Genomic DNA, 21,403 nt, shown 5'->3' with positions numbered 1-21,403 from the left:
GGCATCTGGCTGCCCGTCAGGGCCAGAGGGACCCATGGCCAGGAGTCATTTCCAAACCTTCAGTAATGGGTGCAGTGTGGGCATTCTGATTGGGTATCTGCTATGACTGCCATCACTGCGTCCCAGTGGAACATGGAACAGCCGTGGTGGTGACTCAGGATTCAAGCCCTTGACTCAGGCCACTGCCTGTGGCCACCTCCTCCTTCCTAACCAGCACTCAAAAGATCGCCTTGGTTACCCCCCTACGAGATGCCCCATCATTTAATAGGTGATACCAAGCATGTCACACGTTGTGCCTGAGACAGAGAAAGTACTAGCAAGTTTCCCTTAGTTTAGAAATTACAAATGACATGAGATGCTCAAATCCACTCTGGTTGTTCTTTCTAGGCGTGGGGAAATGGGTTGAGTGGGTAGGAGAGGGAAGTGACACTAGCGGGCGGGGGGCACATGCTGAGTGGTGAGGGGAGCTGGGACAGGCTCTGTGGGGTGTGCACAGGAGAGCAGGGCTGTGGGGTCACAGGGTGGTGAGCGGGGCACTACATGCCAGTGTGTGGGGCTGCGGGCCCTGTGGTGGCGCCATGTGCATGGGCTGGCGGGGTGAGGGTCCGGAAGGGCAAACGGGCAGAGTGAGTAGCCGGTTCCTGCTGTGGGGCTGGCATCGCACGGGGGCACAGTGGAGGGTCTGGTGGGTCAGGGAGCCTCCTCCAGCTGTGTGCTGGTGGCTTGGGGTCAGGGCTCAGTGCTCGAAGGCTGCTGCTATTTCTAAAAGCCCCATCTACCCTGAGGGGTGTCTTACTGTACCTGGTAGCTGAAGGCCATCCCCCTTCTTCACACCTGTGTGATGATTTTTGAGACACGTTAATGAAGGAGAAGCACATCCAGCCTCATCTGTGCGCACGCGCGCACACACACACCCACACGCACCCACACACACACCCGGCTGCACGCCTGTGCTCATCCTGAAATGGGGGCCCGGGGTTGGCAGGCTCTAAGCAATGACCCTGGTGGAGGTGATGAAATGGGAATGCAGAGGGGGCCCAGCCCTGGCCGTGCTGCTCACAGGGGCTTGAGAGGTGGGGCTGCCCTGTATATTCCTCTGCCCTGTCCTCCCACACCCCACTTCTTCCTTCTACACTGACACCCCCATCTCACTGGGCCATAGGTGTGTGTTCAGTAAAGGGCTCTGACCTGTGCTTCCGGGCGGGAGAGGCCCATCTTCCTACTGAAATCTTTGAGAACACTGGTCTGGCCTGTGGGAGCTTCTGGGTGCTTCTGCCCCTCACCCAGGACCCAGGGAGGCCAAGAAAAGGGGCAAAGCCTGTGTCATCCTGCCATACCCCGCCCACTGCCCATATCTGCCCCACTGTCTGCACCCTGGGGCCAGAGCTGGCCACAGCTTCTACGTCACTGTGCGAACACTGTCCTGACACCCTCTGGGGCTCTTGACAAGGACTGTGTCCTCAGCTTCAACCTCAGCTGTCTCCTGAGACAGGTTCTCTCCCACCTCTGGATTTCTCAGATCGCAGCTTAGCTCCACTATTCATGTTGCTGGGGCTGCCATAATCTTAGGGAGACCCTTCTAGAAAATATAAGGTATTACCCTTAGGAACAAGCAACCTTTGGTTGTGACCCAGGCTCTGGGCCTGGTCGGCCATGGAGAGCTGGAGGTAGCAGGCCTGTCCCTAAAACTCAAGGAGAGCATTCTTATCTTCTTCCCCTGGACCCCAGATGGTGTGGGTGTTGTGGACCCTCCTCTGGAGCTTGGGGAAGGAGATAGGACAAAAGACTGAAGATGTGAGAGGGGTCTGTTCCTGAGACTGACTTTAGGTGTTGGGTAAGGGGCTGGCTGTGCAAGGGCCAGAGGCCTGGGCCTTTGGATTTGGGCCTGGGCTTCTAGGGTCTTCCGTGCATCCCTCCCTCTGCTCTGAGAGGCACTTGTAGCCAGGCTACCGGCTCGCTGCACCGAGGGGGAGCCCAGGGAGTAGGAATCTTGTTTCCAAAGTGGCAGAGGAGCTAGAACCCAGGCAAGGTGCCAGCTCTGGGGGGATAGGGGAGGAAACCATGAGTTTGGCCACATTCCCCAGAATCTCTTCTGCCCACATCTGGGCTGAGTCAGTGCTGGGTGGGTTTGCAGCTCTGCTCTGTGGAGTTGAGACTAATGGCAGGAGTGAGTGCAGGTGGGGCTTTCGACTCCGTATCAGGGCTGATGATGGGACCAGGTCACGCTCAAGGCTGGAGACTCAACAAAGTGCTCGGTGCCCTGGGCCTGGCCTGACGGGAGGGTACTCCATGACATGACCAGACAGACAGAGACTGGGACAAGACCCTGGAGATGGAACAGACAGAACCCTCCTGGCCAAAGCAGGGCCTCAAGGATGCAGGAGACAGCTGTTGGCACAGGGCATGGACATAAAAGTCACTCAATAACTATTTTGTTGAGTGAATGAATAAACGACAAAAAAAAAAACCAAAAAAAACAAAAAAAAAAAAAACAAAAGTGACCTGAAGAGCTCCTCTCCTGGTCTGTGAGGGGGTTGCGCTTACCTTTCTTGTCTTTCTTCTCTTCCTCCTCACCGCCAGCCCCCAGCAGGGTAAAGATGATGCCAGTCTGAGAATTCACACCCACTGCGGTCACTACCATCCGTCCAGAGCCCTCCATCACGTGGGTCCCTGGGGAGGGGGACGAAAGCCAAGTTACCGTTGCATGGGCCCAAGCCCCCTCCCCAGAGGAGTGGAAGGAACTGGGTCCCAGAAAGCTCCTGGCTCTGTCTGCCAAGGTCCTGGGGTGTCGCCCATAATTAGGGTTCAAACTATGCCCTTGGGACAGAGCTGTCACGGGCCTGGGACTCAAACCCTGCTACGTCTACCACCTACTACCTTCTCTTAGAGAGCCACCTCCCCACTCTGTCCTAGACAGGACTAGACAGGACTGCTTAAAATGGGGTCCACTCCCTCCCAAAGATCTGGGAAAGAACTCAGGGCTCTGTGAACTTGCATGAGAAGACAACGACATCTTGGTGTTCACAACCGTCTAACTGAAAGTTAGCATTTTCACCATGACATAGGCTACCGACCCCAGGAGTGTTAGTCGCCCGCGACGCCGTTACATGTATTACAAATATGACAGGTTCTTTGTCATGCGACTTTGTAGCTGTTGCAGTCATTCATGCTCATCCTGATTTTACAAGTAAGGCAGCTATCAGACTGACCGCTGGATCTTGTCATTAGTGTGCTGACAAAGAAGCACATACGTTACTCTATCACACACATTTTTTATTATTTTAATTATTTCAATATCATCGGCTTCCTTTGTGATCCAATGTATTTTATTTTATGCATTTTAAAGCTTTATTCCGACTAGGGGTGGCATCTCTGAGGACACCAGACTTCCCCAGGCTCCTCGGTGAAAGAAAGGTTAAGAACCCCTTTTGTAGAATTTTAAGATTTCCAAACTGGACTTTAAAATTTTTTTTAAAGTTTCTTTGTTTATTTTTGAGAGAGGGGGGGCAGAGAGAGAGAGGAAGACAGAGCGTCCCCAAAAGGCTCCGTGCAGGGCTTGATTTCACGAACCGTGAGATCCTGACTTGAGCCGAAATCAAGAGTCAGACACTTAACTGACTGAGCCACCCAGGTGCCCCTCAAACTGGTTTAAAGGGCCCTGGAATTCTTTTGAGGGGCAGGAGGGCTGGCTGTGGGGGGTGAGGGAGGCCTCTGGTCAGAGTGGCTCCACTTTTATTCATCTTTGGGGTTTCTGTGTCAGCTGCGCTTTGCACAGGCCCCTCCACCGCGCAGGATCAGAGGGCAGCCTGTCCAAGGTTCATTTGGGGGACTCTGTACCAGAGTGACGATTAAATGCAAAGGTAAATCTACTGAAAAGTGTGCTATATACATACAATGGAGTATTATTTGGCCTTAAAAGGGAAGGAAATTCTGATACAGGCATGAGCCTTGAGGACATTATGCTCAGTGAAATATACCAGTCACAGAAGGACGTCTATGGTGGATTCCAGTACAGCAGCTCCATAGAGCACTCAAATTCACAGAGACAGAGACAGTGGAATTGTGGTTGCCAGGGGCTAGAGTGGGGAACTTATGGTGGGGGCGGTGTTCCCATTCAATGGCTCTAGAGGTTCAGTTTTGCAATATGAACAGGTCTGGAGATGGATGGTGGTAATGGGTGCACAACAGTGTGAATGGATGTAATGCCACTGACCTGTATACTTGAGAGGGGTTAAAATGGTAAATTTCACGTCATGTGTATTTTGCCATGATAGAAAAATTGGGGGAAAAAAACCAAACAAACCCACTGAAGCTGGCTGTGACCTCACTGGGGAAACAAGGGGAGTCCAGGGAGGGCAGCTGGGACCCAGCCTGGGGAGGGGATGGCCACTACGGCAGCCTGGTTCTGACAGAGGAGATACAGCGAAGCCAGCCCTCTATCCTCAGGCTGGTGCTGGGGACACATCACTGTGTCCCAGGAGCTTTCACAGACAGACAGGTCACTCACAGAAAGAGTTAACCTGCATGGCCTGTGTGGGGTCACATGCAGAAGGCTCCAAGGAACACATGAGGAGGCACCTTCCGTCCTGCCAGTGGTCCCTCTATTTAGTAAAGAACCTAGGTAAGTGAAGTTTGGACTTTTGGGCACCTGTATTTTTTTTAAATATAAATCCTTACTACCCAGGGTAGAAAGCTGTCTTCAATGCAGCATGTATTTCCTTCTCCGACAGAGAGTTGAGCGTCCCAGCCTGGCTGGAGCATTTCAGGCCATCCACAGGCCGCACAGTAAGAACCAGACAGGGGCTGAGCCCAATGGCCACAGACACCGACCCAGATGCTAAAAGGTCCTGATGAATTGCTTCTTGAACTTAGTTCTGCATTTTAGACTTTTTCCTTCTTTTTCTTCCAGACTGCTGGCCACTTCTCCCTGTTTTCGGGGTGACTTGTCTCTAGCAGCTTTCTGTTTTCTGGTTTGCTTTAGACCTGAAGGTTAGGTCAGCAAACTCAAGAAACATCTACCTTACAACATTTTCCTCAAGAAAGGAATCTATTTTCACCTTTCAAAAGGTTTCACCCACTCCTTCTTTTCTGTTCTAGGACCTGAGCGATATCCTGAGATTGTATGTGTGCATGTGCTGGTGTGCATGTGTGTGCACCCATGTGTATATAGGCGTATGTGTGCACATGTGTGTATATGTGTGTTCTAGCCTCTGGCCCTCTAAGATCTCATGATCTCAAAGTGCTTTACAGGCAGACAGATGGACACTCTCCAGTGAGTTTCTTCATGGTGGGTAAAGGTCAGTCTGTCTGACTGTGCATGGGTGAACCAAGGCATGAAGGCTCCCAGAAGGGGCATGCCGCCTGGTGAGGTGTAGCAGAACCCACATAGTCAGCTGGCTCCTTGTTCATTCTAAGGGCAGAAGGACAACACTCTTTCATCTCTGGGCAGGGCACAGTGGGGACCACAGGATGAACTCAGACACTGACTAGAGGCCAAGCAGCCCAGGCCGACTCTGGAGCCCATCTACTTGCCCAAGAGGCACTAACTGGGAACACCAGGGCCCACTGACAGGACCCTGGTAATTACAGTAACTTGCTGACAAGATTTCTTGCGTACTGGCTCAGCTTGTGTGGGGTGGGCGGGGGACAGTTTGACAGCAGCAATATTAGATGAGGAGCCTGGGGCCTGGAGAGGTCATGTGGGGGGTGGGGTCACCAGATTCTTCAAGGTGAGGAGTACAGTGCACTGATTCAGAGCACAGATGGCAGGGGCAGTGGCCAGTGCTGACCTCTGTAGGACACCTACCGTGGGCCGGGCATCGAGTCAAACCTTTCACACACCATTATCTCATTAGTGTTCACACCCGCCCTCAGTTTACAGAGGAGGAAACTGAGGCTAAGGGAGAAGTGGCTTGCCCAGAGTCACTGGCTGGTGGGGGCAGAGCTGGGATTTGAACTCTCCCCTCTCTCTTGAGCCTATCCTCTCTGTCACCTACCAGTGCCCACCCCAGGAAGCCAGGCCCTCATACCCTGGTCTCAAATGTATTCTGAGGAAGTTTCTCTGCCTCGTTGGTAATGAGGATGCCGCTCCCCACCTCCCCAGCCCTAAGCAGGATGGAAAAACACATAGGGGGCCAATTTCCACCCAAGATAATCAGACCCCAAATCACCTTTTAATCTAATCACTCCCATCACAGTAGGGAGCTGGTAGCTGTGCCTCAGGAGGTAGGGAGGAGGGAGGAGGAAGCCAAGGGGGCACCACACAGGACACAGGATATGGGGACACGGGGTGAAGGCGCAGCACATGCCTGCTCAGCCTCAGATGAGCCTCAGGGTGGGCCTCCAGGCCTCAGCATTAGATGGGCCAAGAGTGCTGGGGGCATCAGCCGCCCCTGCCCTGGTCCTCCCTCCCCCTGTGCCCCAGCGGTCCCCCCCGCCACGGCTCTAACCACTGTCTCCCAGCCCAGACACCCCTGACATCATCTCCAAAATCCAAATACCTCTCAGCAGGCTTTGGATGAGACCCCAGCCTGCTCCAGACCCTTGACCTCCGATTCTGCCCTGTGGCCTCTGCCCTGTGAGCGGGCAGCTGACTGGAAATTTGTGTTCAGCCTCCCACCTTTGCTCACCCAGTTACCACCCCCCAAGTGGCATTCTCCCTCCTCTGGTCCAAAACCTCCTCCTCTTGGCTTGGGACAAATGTCCCTCTTAGGTGGCCTTCCCTGATCCCCACAAGGGGACTTTTTCTCTCTCCTCTGGATTGCCCCACCCCCTGCAGTTTCCCCTGGGGATGTTTCCAGGCCTGGCTCCCCCATAGGCTGCGAGCTACTTGCTGTAGGTTCGGACTGTGAGTCTCCTCTTAGCAGATCCCAACTCATAGTTGGAAACTCCAGCCCCTTTTTACTGCTGCCTCCTTGCTGTGCATTTTCTGTGGTGGGTACATGTTACATTTATGGAAAATCTCCACACCCTTCGTACACTGTCCTTATGGTTTTGCAAAGGGTCAGATTTATCCCTGCCTAGCACTCATTCCCACGCCGCACTGGGCCGTCCATCTCCCCTCCCAGGGGCTGGCTGCACCCTCCTACTAGAGGAGGAGTTGAATGGACCAGGTCACCCCCTTCAGCTATCACACCCCAGCCCCAGATTACCCCACAAAGGGCAATGTTTAACCCCAAGGGCCGCAGCTATGGTGGAGCCACGGGCATATGGGTCAAGGTTGACCAAATCTTCCACAGGAAAACGGCAGGGTCTCTGGGGAGAGGTGGAGGTGAGAACGCTTCAGGTTTGGGGGTCCCGGCAGAGCCTTGCACCAGGACCTCACTGTCTGTGGTCCTCTGCCATCATCTTGCAGCCTCCACCTCCTGTAGGTCTCACAGAGCCCCTTGGAATACACAAACACAGGGGGTGGGTAAATTGAGAGAGCCGTGAGCTGAGGGGAGGGTGGGACCTGGGAACTGGTCTGGTGTCTACTTCTGATTTCCTGTGTGACCTGAGGCCAGCCCTCTCCCCTCTGGGCCTCGGTCTGTCCTTTGTAAAATGGGTGGTCTATGTTAGGTCATCACCTCCGAGTGATGAAGTCTGGGCACCCAGGGTCCCAGAGAGACAAGGGCCACTCCTGGGTGGCGTAGGGCAGCCTCCATTAAAAGGCTGTTATCTTGGGAGTTGGGATCTTGGTTTGGATGGGCCAGTAGAGGCTCGTGCAGACAGACCGACTACGTGTGACACTTTCTGTGCACACCATGCTCATTTACTTGATGGACAGATGTGGTACAACGCCAGCAGGGCCCAAAGGGAGGTCCCTGCCCTCCAGGAGCTCACAGTCCAGCTGGGGTGAGGGGAGCAGACAGGAACACAGATCAATAACGACACAAGACAAGAGAGACCTAGGGCCCGGTGGGCTGGCAGGGGGCGGGGGCGGGCACAGCCCAGGCAAAGATGGAGAGGTGGGATAGCACGATAGCCGCTCAGGGTCGTGAGAGGAGGAGCAAGAGAGAAGCTGGACGGTGTAATGGCCTGAGTGGAGAGAGGGCTGCAGAGCTGGGTCTCTGCTGGGTGTTCAAGGGGGGAGCCGCTGGAAGCATTTCCAGGGCAGGGAGGGAGACAATTAGTATTTAGTGAGCGGTCCCTTGTGCAAATACTGTCTGAGCTGCTTTTTCCACTTGGCTGTCATAATCACCCTGTGAGCGACCATCATCACCCCATTTCTACAGACAGGGAAGCAGCCTGGAGAGGTCATCCCCGCATTCAGCCTAGGGGGAGAGGGCCAGGGTGGACTGAGGGTGTCATGCCAGTTCTTTCCACCTCGCTGGGAAGGCCTGTAGTGAAGTGGGAGGCAGGAGAATGGAGGGGAAACTGTGTCAGCCACCCAGCGGCCGTCTGTCCACGACAGAAGGAGCTCAGGCCCAGGGAACGCTGGGTGTTCCACCAACCAGATGGCCTGTCCCGTCCCACCTGAACCTTTATCTCCCCCCCACACAGGCAGCAGAGGGTGGGCCAGAACCTTCCCAACTGCTGGCTCAAAGGCCATCTCTGCTTCAGACTGGCTCTGGGCAGCAGGAGACAGTCCCCACTGTGCCTCGTCCAGATGTCAGCTGTCTCGGTCCCGAAGCCTTATGTAATGGCAAGTGGGGTGCACTGAGCCTCTGGTGCTCTGGCAGAGCTGGAGGGGCCTAGTTGTACAGAGTGGGGCTTCTGCACCCAGAGAGGGCAAATGACTGACTGAGGTTGCACGGTGTACCTCATGGGTACATGAGGGCATGGGTACATGAGGTACATGGGTACATGGGGCACAGCTGGGGGCTCAAACCTAGGGCTCCTCGCTCTTCTGGCTCTGACTTCCCAGGCCTCTTTCTGGACAGGAGAGGAGAGAGGTCTTACCTCCTAAAAGGTCTCTTTCTGGGGGTAGAGATATGAAGAAAGGATAAAGGCCATTTCTGGCCTTTCTGGGAATTATCATCTGCCTCCAGGCACAGGCTCTGAGCAAAGCCAATGCGGTTCCCAGCCCAGGAGCAGTTCCTTCATCATTATTGTTATCAACGCAGTTAATAACAGTAATAACACATGCCTGCAGAGCACTAGACAGTTTGCAAAGCATTTCAGCGCCCACAAGACTGTCCTCCTCACAACAGCCCTGTGAGGTAGGTTTTGGTGCAAGTACAACCCCAAGCCCCTCCCCTCCCCATGGCCTCTCTGGCTCAGCGAGGTGGAGTGGTGGCCCAGGGTCACACAGCTGTGAGCGGTGGAGCCGGGACTTGAACCCGTGCTCTATCCACTACACCCCGCTGCCTCTCATGGAGAAGAGGCAGGGTAGTGTAATGGAGAGAGCGCGGGCCGAGCAGCAGACTGGGACTTCCTGCAGTCACGGTGTCGTCCTAGGCTCCCTGGAGGCGGCGGCAATGGCGGCAGGTCTGGCTCTCCGTGCCTGGCCTTCTGCTTGGCAGGCAGGGTGGGGCAGCAGGCCTGAGAAGGTCTGCCGATGTCCTGGGCAACTTCGTGCTGTTAACGCTCTGGCTCCAGGGGTGGTGGAGGTGGGTGGGGGGTCGTGCAGGGGGCTGAGCCAATGGGCCTGGCTGGAGCTGGGCCCTGCTGCTTTTGGGGACACCCCCCCTGCCCCGGCCCCCTGGCTCCTGCCCCTTTCCCGGCCACATAGATGGCGCCTGGTCGCTGGTTTCCCAATGGAATTTACGATAGACATCTCAAACAGGCCTTGCTGCTGGGTCATAAAGTCACAGTGTCCTCAGAGGTGGGCTTGTGCATAGAGGCTACGGGAAGAGCTTGGGGCTAGGAGGCTGGAGGGCTGGGGTCTCGTTCTGGCCCTGCCTTCTGTGGCGCTTTACACTCCTGCTCTGGGCCTCAGTTTCCCCAGGTGTAAATCCAGACGAGACCACAGTTCTCTAGGGATCAGCGAATCTCCAGGAAGGCTGCCGAATCACAAGTCTAGGTATTTATTTCTCATTTATTTCGCTGCTTCCAAGGGGCTCTCACAGGGATTCATGACCTGGGGGCATGAGAGACCACGGGGTTCCATGAACGGAAGCTGTTGTGTCAAAGGAGGCGGAAGGGGCTGGACATCTAGACGCCTCACAGGGCCTACACTGGGTCCCAGCCAGGAGGATGCCATGGGGACCGTTGATGGACACGAATACGTACAGAATATTAGTTAATGGTATTACATCAATGTTGGGTTTCCTGAATTGCTAGCTGTGCTGTGGTTATGTGTGAAAATATCCTTTCCTTAGGAGAGACACATGAAGTGGGGTGCCTGTGTGGCTCAGTCGGTTGAGCGTCCGACTTCAGCTAGGTCATGACCTCACAGTTCATGGGTTTGAGCCCCGCGTCGGGCTCTGTGCTGACAGCTCGGAGCCTAGAGCCTGCTTTGGATTCTGTGTCTCCCTCTCTCTCTGCCCCCCTCCTATTTGCACTCTGTCTCTCTCTGTCTCTCAAAAATAAATAAGTGGTAAAAATTAAAAAAAGGAGATACACATAAAGTGTGAAGGGGCCAAAGGGCCATCACGACCACAAGACAGGATGAGCCTCCTGAGAACAAATGGGGCAAAAATGGTAACATCAGCTGAATCAGAAGGAAGGGCGTGCAGGTGTTCTTTGTACCAGTATTGCCACTTTCCTGAAAGTTGGAAATTATCTTAAAGTACAAAACTAAAACAAAACAAAACAAAACAAAACAAAACAAAAAAGGCCCAGGTCAGAGTTTTTACTCCAGGGCTCACCCATATGTTGCTTGATCACACACACAGGCTTTTAAAAAATGGGAATTTCTTGCCAACAGTTGAACACTGTGAGATTATACACGAAAGCTGGATTTCTGGTTCCCCTTGTACAGAGGACGCTGCAGCCACACTGGGGCCAGGGTGCTTCTGCAGGCAGCAGCCAGAAGTAGTCATGCTCTTGGTGTGGCACCCACGCTCTCCCTGCCCGACCCCATGGAGGTGGGAGCTCGCGCCCCGTAAGCATTCTACCGTGCCTGGCCCAAAGACACCTCAGTCACGGGCCTGTGTCTACCTGTCCATCTTGGGAGACGAGCTCCAGGCCGTTATTGGATTTTCTTTGTGCCTGAACACTGGGGACATCTGAGTCTTTCTGAAGGCAGGTCTGTCCCCATTTGTCAGATGGAGAGGCTGAGGACCTGTGGGGCAGAGGTCATAGGTGGAGCTGACAGAGGTCTGGGACCTGGGTGTTCTGCCTCCAAACGCTGTCCTTGCTCCCCACCACACAGCACCTCACGCCTGTACCATTTGCAAAGGATAGTCCCGTCCATCCATGCGTGTGGTCCCCACAACAGCCCTGTGGGGTAGGCAGGGGGCGGGGGGGGGAGGGGAAGGGCCTTTGACCAACTCCCCCACTGCACAGAGCTGGTCTCCCAACATTGGGGCTCAGGGAGGTGGACAGACCTGTCCAGGGTCACAGGCTGGGCACGGCTGGGCCAAGTGACCCAGCAGCAGAGAGTTCCTTGCCTTCCTCTAGGTTGAACCACCGTGCCAGATGCCATGAGGGGGGTTTCTGAGCTACCATGAGGACCCTGCAGGTGCCCCCAGCCAGGTCCCTGTCTTCCCCAGGGGTCATTCAACTGGAAGGCCCAACAAGGCCTTCCGGCACAGGGAAGGTGTCCAAGGTGTCTGTCCATGCACAAAAACGAGCATCCAAATGGCAGTTCTCCAGAGTTCAGAACAATCGAGGAAAATCCCCTGGAGGAGGCAGGCTCATGCAGGCTGAAGGTGGGGAGGAGCTGGATGGGGCAGATCTCAGAGAGGAGGAAGGGGGAGATAGTCAAGATGAAAGAAGACTCGTGAGCTGGGGTCAACCCATTTTATAAGCAAGGAAATGGAGGTTCCGAAAGGGTAAGAAGCTTGTCCAGGGGCTCCTAGCAAATGAGAGCAGTGGGGATTTGAACCCAGACCTGTTTCACTCCCAAGTCCAGGCTCCATCTGAGGAATAGGGAAGGGAAACAACCCGTTGTGGGCATCCCTCAGCTAGCACTGGGCTAGGCAGGGGCTTTGCCTACATCACACACCAGAACATCCCTACTATCCTCATGGATCAAGAGAAGTGGAGCGACATGGCCCAAGGCCACACAGTGAGTTCATTCCAAAGCCCAGATCTGGCTCAGTCCAGCCCCACCCAGCTTTTTCTACAAGAGCCCCAGCCTTTTTCCTCTCTTTGGCAGACAGTGCTTGAGCCCCCACGCCATGTGGACCCATGGATGGGCGGGGCATGACCTCCTGGTAGCCTCACGCCAGGGTTCCTGGCTGCTGGACCTGTCTGGGAGAGAGGATCCACGAAGAAGGGCATCCAAATGGTGATGGTGTGTGTTTATCTGCATACGGCCAAGGATGGAAGGGGCCCATAAGAGTGACATCATTAGATCTCTTTGGGAGGCAGAACTGGAAGAATTTTACTCTTTACCTTATCTGAGATGGTTTGCACAGTGAGAGACTCGGTCAACATGACGGGGCTGTGCTCGAAAGGGCCAAGCACAGTGTGGGTGTCATGGGCTGAAATGTGTGTGAGTGCCATGCTGTATGGGGGTGACTGCCCACGGGCAGTGGTGGGTAGAGAAGGCTTCTTGGAGGGGGTGGAGCCTGAGCAGATGAATAGGAGTTAAATGTGTAACAAGGAAGGGAGAGGGCCATCTAAGAGTGGGGAGCAACCTCAGCAGGGGCAGGGCAGAGGGAACAAAGCAAGGTGCACCTGTAGCAGAGTACAAGGTGAGGATGGGTGTGATGAATCTGTGACTCTCAGGCCTGGGAGGGCATTGAATGCAGTGCCCATTCGGTGCTTGGGTCCACTCCACAACACCCCCAACACCCCACAGCCTGTCCAGGCCTGCTTACACACAAACCGTGACCAGGAACTCACTACCTGCCAGGCAGCCTCTTTTGTCCTAGAATGGTTTCGTTACAGAATTTCTCTTTCTGTAGACTGCTTTCTGTAGGGTTGCCTATACCCTCTTCTCACCCCCCCATTCCCCGTGAGCCTGCGTGAATCATTCGGCCGTCCCAGCCCCATGCAGATATGTTTCAGAATGTCAGCACTACAGTTCACAGTCAAGCTCACCCTGCGCTCTGGCATTCTTGGTGGGTCCTGACTCTTGCTTTCTTTTTGCCATCCCCCTGCACTCATGCATGGTCTCTGCAAAGTTGACAGGCATATTTTCCATGCTGAAACAGGATAGAGCTCCAGAGAAGCCCAGAAACCTCCCACTGGACTACCAGCAACCCATCAATCAGCACAAACCCACCCAAATCTCCTGGCCCCTAGCACATCCTGCTGTATCTTGCCCACAGGGGCATCCCAAGACACCTTGGCTGCTGTCTCGTGACATCTGGAGGCCCAGGGCCTATACTATTTACCTGGGCTTCCAGCTAGATGTATAGGTAAAGGCCCAAACAGTTGGTTTGACTTGGGCTGGCTAGCTGACTTCCCATCCCATCTCTGCCCTGTCTGTGTCTTTTCCAGAGTCTCCCTGTACTTGTGCCCATCTCCTTGGCTGGTCTGTGATGCACCAAGTCAGTGATTCTGAACATTTTATCTCCTTAGCCTCCTGTGAGGTAACTACCCCTCCTCTCCCTTCTTCAAACTGTCTGGAACCTTCATCACCCATCCATTCAGGCCTAGTGCCTCCACTTGACTTCTGCTGATCCAGATGACCCACCAGGCCACTTCTCCCAAGGATGATTGCCTCTCTGTCAACCACTTTATCTCAGAGGTCAGAACCAGAGCCTCAGTGACATGAACCCTGATGTGGCCCTAAGTTCCAAGAAGGCGTTCAAGGCTTTATATGATCTCCTAGTCCCCAGAGCCTTTGCACTTCCTGTCCCTCTACCTGGAGTGTTATTTCTTCTCATTGTGCTGGTTTCAGCTCACAAGAAACCTCCTCAGACAGGCCTTCTCTGACCAAAAAGATTCCTGTCCCCTTTCTCAGAGCCTCTATCTCATTACAGTGGTATAATGTCATCTGAATATTTGAAATTATCTTACATATTTGCTTGCTTGTTCCTTTATTGTCTGTTTCTTTTTACTAGATTTTAAGCTCCAGGAAGGTAGGGACCTTACTTGTCCCACCAACCACTGGCAAACAGGAGCTACCTAACAAATGTTGGGTTACGTATGTTCTGGATAAATAAATGCCCCAGCTCCGATTCTCACTCCTTTCTCCCATCCTACCCTGCAGACATGCTGATTGTCCTCTGCGTATTGCTAGGACATCCCATATTCCTTCAGACTTCTGTGTCTCTGCACACATTTGCTTCTGCTCTGAGGCCCTTCCTCTATAATTCTGCTTGGCGAGCTCCTACTCACCCTTTAAAACCCAGCTCAATTCCAATTTAAGTGGTTCTGTCCCTTTTCTGGCTTTCTCGCATCTTCTCACTCCTCTACTGTGGAATGAGCTGTTTGCAGTCTATAGGCTGGAGGCTCTTATGGTCAGGAGGAGGCTCAGAATCATTGTGGGGGCCTGGCCCAGGGCAGCTTCTCAGAGGATGTTTCCTGAGCCGCGCTGAGCAATGAGACCCTTTGTGTGTCCCCTCGAAGGGAGTGTCTCATCCAGCAGGTGCCTCACCTCTGCAAGGTCTCTCTACCTCCTCTCTTGCCCCCTGCAGCAGCCAGAATGAGATTTTACAAATGCAATGTGTCTAGTTCACTGCTTAAAACTATTCCAGATGACCCTCATCATACTTAGAACATTTCCAAACTAACTCTTCGAGAGGTGGCATCGAGGTCCTCCACCCCGTCCATTTTACTCAATTTCCTCCTGCGTCAGAACCTTTACACTTGTTGTTCCCTCGTATACGTTCCCCACAAATAGTCACTAGGCCAGCTCTCTCTCATCGTTCACACCTCACCTCAAACATGGCCCCCCCCGCCCCCCGCAGCCACCTGCCTTCCATCGCTCTGCTTTATTTTCATCATAGACCCACCACCTCCTGGAGTTTTCACAATGTCTGGGGCTTCTCACTGCACCACAAGCTTCTCAGGGGAGGGGACTTGTCAGCCTCATTCATTGCTGTATCCCAAGTACCCAGCCCAGTGTCTGGCACATGGTAGGTATTCAACATAACTGTCACCTGATCGATCCTTCCCTATCCCTGATAAGAACAGCCTCTGGCGTTTGACTTTTCAGAAGACCAAGTCACTAGAAAGTAAGTTCTATGAAGGCAGGGATTGTCTGTCGATTTTCTTTACTGCACTATCCCCACTATCCCCAGGGCCTGGAGCAGTGCTAAGTACACAGTAGGCTCAAAGTACAGTTGTTGGGGGGAAAGGGAGGGAGTTGTCATTTGGGGCTGAGCTGGCTGGAGATCTGAAGCCAAGGAACAAAGTCTTTGAGAACTTCCAGCCTCATGAAGGGGACACAGGTGCCCCCCACAGCATAGAGGCAGGAACTGGCAATGGGAGTGACCCACCGTTGGGCCACATCTCACCTGACAGCAGCATGGGGTCCTTGTCCACGGACTTGCGCACCTGGTCAGACTCTCCCGTCAGGGAGCTTTCGTCGATTTTGAGGTCATTGCCCTGGATGAAGAGGCCGTCAGCAGGGAGAAGGTCACCTGGTGGTAGGAAGGGCAATCGAGTTAGCAGGGTCTCAGGTGGCTGGAGGGTCTAGGAACATTCCTTTGAAGGTGTGTTTGCAAGGTCAAGTTCACCATTGGGGACCAGCTGCCTAGAGCTCCCAGGGTGTTGGAACCAAGATGGCACTCATCACAGGCCAATAGGCAGCTGAAGACTGGAGCCAAGGTGAATGGCACAAGGCCTGGAGGGCTGAGGCTGGGCCCAAGAACAATCCTAGCTCAAGTGGGCTTGTACTTCTGTTTATAAAGTGCTTCTCTTGGCCTGGTGTGGATTTGGGGTCCAGTTTTCTCAATGATTCATTCTCTGGTCTCAACTACGGTTTGGGAAATTCTTCTAGGAGGGACTAGTCTGTCTTGGCTAGGTTGAGGAGACCCTATGACAGGTCACTTTATCAGAGGAAACCAAGCCTCCTAAGGTGGAGTGAAGAGGGAACTCCAATCTCTTCCCCATCGTCTGCCTCTACTTACCCAGGACATATCTCACCTATACCCCCTTTGGCACCAGCCAGCCTGACCACTCTCTCCACGGTAGTATCACAGGCCCATCCACGTCCACTCCCTACAACACCCTCTATAGCCCAACAACCATCCATCAACAGCCCAATTATAGATGGGAAAGGGATTTCGTCTCATAAACCCATTCTGAGTGTCAGTGGTCCTTGGAGCATTATGTTGAGAAGGCTTCTGTATCTAGGCTTTGAATTGTGATTGATTAGTAATGTCTGTTACAGGTGGAGGTTTTGAGAGTGGTTGCACATGTGTCATGTATCTGCCATTTCTGACTTTCAATGGATTCTGGAATCCTACCTCCTCCAAGAAGTAGCCTTTTACCTCCCCAAGGATCTCAGAAGACATCCTGCCTTGGGATTAGCTTTCAGGAACCAACCCCCTTCCCTGGGCCAGCCTCTTTGGGTCTGCCTGTCCTGTCCTGCCTCTGCCCAGACTCTAGCTCTAGCACCTGGCTCTGTGGCTGGGACGCTTACCATATTTGACCTGGGCGATGTCCCCAACCACAATCTCAGCCACAGGGATCTGGACCACCTGGCCAGCCCGAACCACGGTGAACTTCTGCTCCTGCTCAATGCGGCTCTGCAGGCCCCGGAACTGCTTCTCTTTGCTCCAGTCATTGAAGGCCGTGACCAGGACCACACAGATGACAGAGAGGAGGATGGCCGCCCCCTCGATCCAGCCCGCCTCCGCCTCCCCTTCATCCTCTGCCCCTCCCTGGGCCGTCGCACATCCTGCAGAGGGCAGAAGGAAGCAGGCAGGGTGGGGTCAGCCAGGCAGGAGGGGCTTCACGGGCCTGGATTTAAATCCCAGCTCCCCAAGTAAAAAACGTTGATAATTAGATGAACACGATCCAATTTATCCAATGTGTCTGGGTGGTGAGCCCTTCGGTTTCCTGTGTTGGTTCTAGGGGTGGGATCTTGGACAAATGATTCCATCTCTTTGAACCTCAGTTTTCAGATCTGTAAAAAGGGACGGATATTCTTTATCTGGGGGACCTATTGTGAGGGCTGAACTTCAGTGAGGTAAGGTCCATGGTGGCTCCAGCACAGACCCAGCAGGTCTGATTCATGAAGAAAGAGAAAAAGTGAGGATGTAACAGGACGAAGGCGGTCAGTATTGATCAGGGTCTGGAGCGCAGTTTGGCTGATGTGCTTTCTTTCCATTCTTCCAGCAACTGTGAGGCAGGTCTGCAGACAGCAGGCTGGAGGGCAGGAACCACGGTGCCGGGCCCGACCTCCAACGAGCTGGTTCTAATTCTGCCACTGCCCCTGCGTGATCCTGGGTAACTCACCGTCCTCTCTGTGCTGCAGTGTCCTCCTCTGCAAAACTGGAGTCACGGAGACCTCCTTCCAGGTTCCAGGAGAGGAAGGTGAAAGCCCCACCTAGAGCTTAGCACACAGCCCTTTTGCATCTCTGGTTGGATTTGATGCCACCCTCTAGGCTGTAGGCTGCTCACCTGTCCTACAGTGACCGTGCATCCCATACACTCTTGCACTGTTGAACATCCCAGTCTGGTTCCCCAAACTGCTTGAGGCCTGCCAGGCCCACCATGTGAACCGAAGAAGAAAAAAGCAGGCCTATCTGATACAAAAGCCTCAGGCCCTGCCCATGCAGTACTAGGTCCTAGGGTCTTTCCAAGCCCCTCCATGCACCCTGCCTCCTGTGTCCCCCAAAGGACCCAGAGAGGGAGAGTTACCTCCATTTACAGATGAGGAAACTAAGGCTCAGAGAGGTGAGGGAACAGCCAAGGTAGGTGTGACAGCCAGGACTAGCCCAGCCCCTTTTCCCCACCAGGAGGTGGTGAACTGCCCTTTCTATGGAAAATGACCCGAGTAGCATCAGACTATCCATCCCCGGAAAACTCAGAGAGCTTCCCTTTCGTGGTGGCAGGGCAGGGGACTGGACCATTCACAAGTGACTTGTGCCAAGCATTCACTTTAGTTCTCAAGCTGACCAAGAGAAGTGGTTCAGAGAGGGCTGGCAACTCACCTGGGGTCATACAACAGATCTGGAGTTTGAATCCAGGCCTGGAATCTGGGTCTGGTCTGCCTACTGTCCCTGAGCCCAGTGGCCTCCTCTGCCATGTACTGGCCTCATGTTGCCAAAGACCCTTGACTAACTGTCTGGAAGTCCACTTCAGCCCCAAGGAAGAGAGAACGGTTTTGAGAGATCCCAGCAGGAGCTTCTGGGAAGCCAGAGGGTCAGAAGCAACATGACCAGAAGGCCAAGTGGTACCAGGGAATGTTTTCCAGCCCCTGGAGGGGTGGAGGTCAAGGTTAGCTGGTGGGCCTAAGCTTGGGACGGTACAGAATCATGTGGCCCAGCAGTATGTATCACTAGAAAATTCCACAGCTTTCACCAAACGAGTCACACTCTGCAGACTAGTAAACAACCGTATCACTGCACAAGGTCCTCGATGTCACTCTTTTTTAATTTTGAAATTTCAGACTTTTGCAATAATCTTAAACTGCTTAACTGGACCAGCCTTTAGTGCTGATGATAATCATAATCATGCTAAAGTAACTGCCATTGGGCCAGCCTTGAGCTTGAATCCCAGCTTTGATTCAGTCACTGCTGGGTGCCTATGACCGGGCTACTTAACCACTGTGCCTCAGTTTTCTCATTTGTAAAATGGGGGTGGTGACAGACACTCCCTCGAAGGTGGCTGAGAGGACAGAGGGAGAGCCTTTACGTAAAGCACTCACCCTCCTGAGCACATAGCCAACAAAGAGTGAAAGCTGCTGTTTTTTGTCATCCGGTGTGCAGAGTGCCTAAATGCATTCAAGTTCACAGCCAGCCTTGGATGGAGCCTGGGACCCCAAGCTATGGAGGCATCCAGCTGGAGTTCAGCTGCGATGACCGGGGGAGGCAAACAAGGGCACCCCTCTACCATCATGAATGACACCAGAAGCCCCAAAGCCTGGGAGACACAGGTGAACCTTTCTAAACAGAAACCCAATCCATGGAAATGTGCTCTTTTGGGCTTCAGGGGAGTGACTTGAGATACAGAGCCCCAGTTCTTTGCTTTATGGGACTTTTATTACTCTCTGCCTCTGCTACGTGCTTTGTAAATGGGAAGACTACTCTTTCCCTGTTGTGTATTTCATCGGTTCCCCCCCCCCCCCATTTAGAGATGACAGCAGTCACTGCAGCATTTAGGACACTCAGAGATAACCAAGGACCATGGAAAGCCTTTGGGGTCTGGAATTGTAAAGACTGACTTTGAATCCAGGCTCTGCTGTGTGACCTTGGTAAGTGACTTGGTCTGTCTGAGTCTCAGTTTGGACAGCTGTAATGTGGGATGACTTTGTGACCCCAGGGCCTAGTAAGGGCCTGGCATCTGTTGGGTACAAGATAAATGGTCTCCTTTTCATGAGCTACTCTCCCTGGACTGGCTTCTGAAAGCCAAGGGGGTGGTAGCTGAGCAGGGTTCACACTCTGTTCCCTTGACTCCCAACCTTGCCTGTTGCCTTTACTGGTTCCATACCAAGGAGCCCTTTGGGTCCTTGAGGGCACTCTGCTGGCCAAAGCCCATTTGTTTTTCCTTCCTTCCGAGGACTGTCTGATGGTCACTCTGTGCCTTGGGTGGGCCAGAGTGGGGCTGTGGATTGCTGGGTTAGGCCTTCGGCTACCAGGAACTGCTGGACCCTGGGAACAACTCCTGCTGCCCCAGATGCAATCAGGGAAAAGAGATGGGGAAATGGAAAGAAGGGGGGCACTGGGCAGACCCTGCTGAGGTCTCCTCTGGGGCCCCTTGGGCTGGGGCAGGAACAGGTTCTGAGCAGCCCGCAGCTGCTCTCCCTGGACCTGAGGCTTTGTAAGGTTCGGCTTTTGTCTGTGTGACCTCAGGGAACTTCTTGGCCTCTCTGGGCCTACTCTTCTTGTCCGTCAGTAAAATGGGAAAATGACTTGCTAGAAGGTTACCAGGGCCCGGCATCAAATACGGGCCCTCGAAACTAGAAGGGACACAAACGTTTTCTAAACACCTACTATGTGCCTGTCACTCTGCTGGCACTCTGACACTAGGGGAGCTGTCATGAACAGGGAGTTGGGAACACTGGTGTGCCAATCCCAGCTCTGCCATGAACATGCTGTGTGACCTCCCCCAAGTATCTGGAGGACTCTGAGCCAAGGAAGCAAACAGGAAAGTGCGGTGGGTGCCGCAAGGCTCTACGGTTTGTAAACCCATCACCAGCATCATTCTGGACATGACTGATGAAGCTTGAGTCTGACTTGGCAGGGCGGTGGGCCTGGCAACATGAAAGGTCCAGAACTCAGAGCTCAGGCCAGAGCCTGGGCATTGGGGAGAACGTATAGCCACAGAGCGCAGGAACTTCACTCTCTGGTGCTGGGATATGTGCAGTGGCTGCCCTCATCCACCCAGGTCTGGCCTGAGCTAGTGTCTCAGCTAGAGGTAGGGAGGGGCAGTGGAAAGAACTAGAAGACTTGGATTGAAAGTCGAGCCTTACTGCCTAACAAGCTGTGTGACCTTGGGTAGGTTCTTCCCCTCTCTGGGCCTTGGTTTCCATGTCTCTAGAAGGGAAGGGCAGCCCTCTGTTTGGAGGGCTGTGTGTGGGAAGGCTCCTCCTGGCATGCACTTGGAGTTAATCCGTGCTCTCACGGGACCCCCCTCTACCATCTGCCCTCTGACTTCTCTATCTTGCACTAAACTGGGTCACAGGAAGCCATTTACCTGGGGGGCATTGACTCAGTCCTGTCCCTTCCTGAGGAAATGCAGCTGAGTGATAGAGCATGGGCTCGGAAGCCAGAACGTCTGGGTCTGAGTCATGCTTCTGCTGCTTCCTAGAGTGTGACCTAGAGAGTCATTTACTATCTCAGGGCCTTGGCTCCCGGATGATAACAGCACCTACCCACAGGGTTTTTGTGAAGATCAAATGAACTTCTACTGTAAATGCTCCCAACTAGTGCCGGCTACACAAATAGTTAGAAGAATGATCATTATTATTATGGTTGTGTGTTGCACCTTTAGCTGAGTTCAAGGCTTATTCAATCAAGTAGCCATGTGTAGCCTTCTACATTTTCTGTGAAACTCCTGCAAAGATTGTTGCCCAATATGCATCTCTTATAAGGCCCTATGTGAAAGTTCATCCCAGAATTCACTGTCAGGGGACATGCTACCAACCGAAGAAACTGTTTTCCCGCCTTGTTGATAGCCTGAGCTAAGAAAGTCATCCTAATTCCCTTTCTGCCTTGGCATCCAGGAAGCTTAAAGTCAAATTTAAATCTCAGTCATGGCAGGAAATATGGTTGGTTTATTTGCTTCCATTCCTTTCCTGTCTTTTCTG

General features: G+C 53.4%; 1 protein-coding gene across 14 annotated transcripts in view; it reads right to left on the bottom strand.

The window, feature by feature from the left end:
* ATP2B2 (ATPase plasma membrane Ca2+ transporting 2) overlaps positions 1–21,403 on the bottom strand; it is a 385,851-nt gene that overhangs the window by 59,017 nt on the left and 305,431 nt on the right. For 9 of the 14 annotated variants that reach the window (XM_058726006.1, XM_058726005.1, XM_058725997.1 and 6 more), the window contains 4 exons: positions 16,571–16,828; positions 15,441–15,566; positions 2,545–2,670; positions 802–834 (listed from right to left, as the gene is read on the bottom strand). In XM_058726006.1, coding sequence (XP_058581989.1) covers positions 802–834; positions 2,545–2,670; positions 15,441–15,566; positions 16,571–16,828 — 543 coding nt within the window. The remainder of the gene's footprint in view (positions 1–801; positions 835–2,544; positions 2,671–15,440; positions 15,567–16,570; positions 16,829–21,403) is intronic. The other 5 variants (XM_058726008.1, XM_058726009.1, XM_058726001.1 and 2 more) reach the window with 1 other exon arrangement.

This window comes from Neofelis nebulosa, chromosome 4 (genome assembly GCF_028018385.1).
Source record: "Neofelis nebulosa isolate mNeoNeb1 chromosome 4, mNeoNeb1.pri, whole genome shotgun sequence".
NCBI classification, from domain to species: domain Eukaryota; kingdom Metazoa; phylum Chordata; class Mammalia; order Carnivora; family Felidae; genus Neofelis; species Neofelis nebulosa.
Note: the sequence above shows the minus strand (reverse complement) of the source record. Positions and strands in the feature narration are given on the sequence as shown.